Here is a 544-nt window from a genome sequence, read left to right as displayed (position 1 = left end):
GGGCTCTGGCCCGAGGGCCCATGTCTGCGACTGCGTGCAGTTGCCATGGGAGACCCTCTGCCTCCTCTTCTAGGAAGGCCCTTGAGGGGCAGGTGCCCAGGCCAGGGCGCGGGGCGCGGCTATTACATAAGAACCAACCCCCCCACCCCCATTCTGGGACCAGCAGCCCGCGGTGCCGGCCAGCTGTCTCTGGAATCACCCAACTTGGGAGGGATTATTTATTTAAAACATGTTTTTATTGATTTTAGCGAGAGGAAGGGAGAAACATCCATGATAAAAGAGAATCATGGACCAGCCGCCTCCTGTACGCCCCCTACTGGCGATTGAGCCGGCAACCTGGGCCTGTGCCCTGACCGGGAATCGAACCGGGAACCTCTTGGTTCATAGGTGGACACTCAATGTCTGAGCCACGCTGACCGCTCAACCCAGGACGCTCCCAGGGACCAGGGGCGGGCGGCAGCACTCACTCGGCCTCCACCAGGCGGTTGAGGAGCGACATCTTCTCCTGGTTCAGCTGCTCCAGCTTGTCCTGCATCTCGATGGT

At 60.1% G+C, this 544-nt stretch overlaps 1 protein-coding gene across 1 annotated transcript in view; it reads right to left on the bottom strand.

The window, feature by feature from the left end:
* CCDC40 (coiled-coil domain containing 40) overlaps positions 1 to 544 on the bottom strand; it is an 18,086-nt gene that overhangs the window by 3,462 nt on the left and 14,080 nt on the right. The window contains exon 14 of the mRNA XM_015559730.1: positions 468 to 529. Coding sequence (XP_015415216.1) covers positions 468 to 529 — 62 coding nt within the window. The remainder of the gene's footprint in view (positions 1 to 467; positions 530 to 544) is intronic.

Source organism: Myotis davidii, unplaced genomic scaffold (assembly GCF_000327345.1).
Source record: "Myotis davidii unplaced genomic scaffold, ASM32734v1 scaffold211, whole genome shotgun sequence".
Lineage (NCBI taxonomy): Eukaryota > Metazoa > Chordata > Mammalia > Chiroptera > Vespertilionidae > Myotis > Myotis davidii.
The sequence above is the reverse complement of the archived record's forward strand: the minus strand, read 5'-3'. Positions and strand labels throughout refer to the sequence as shown.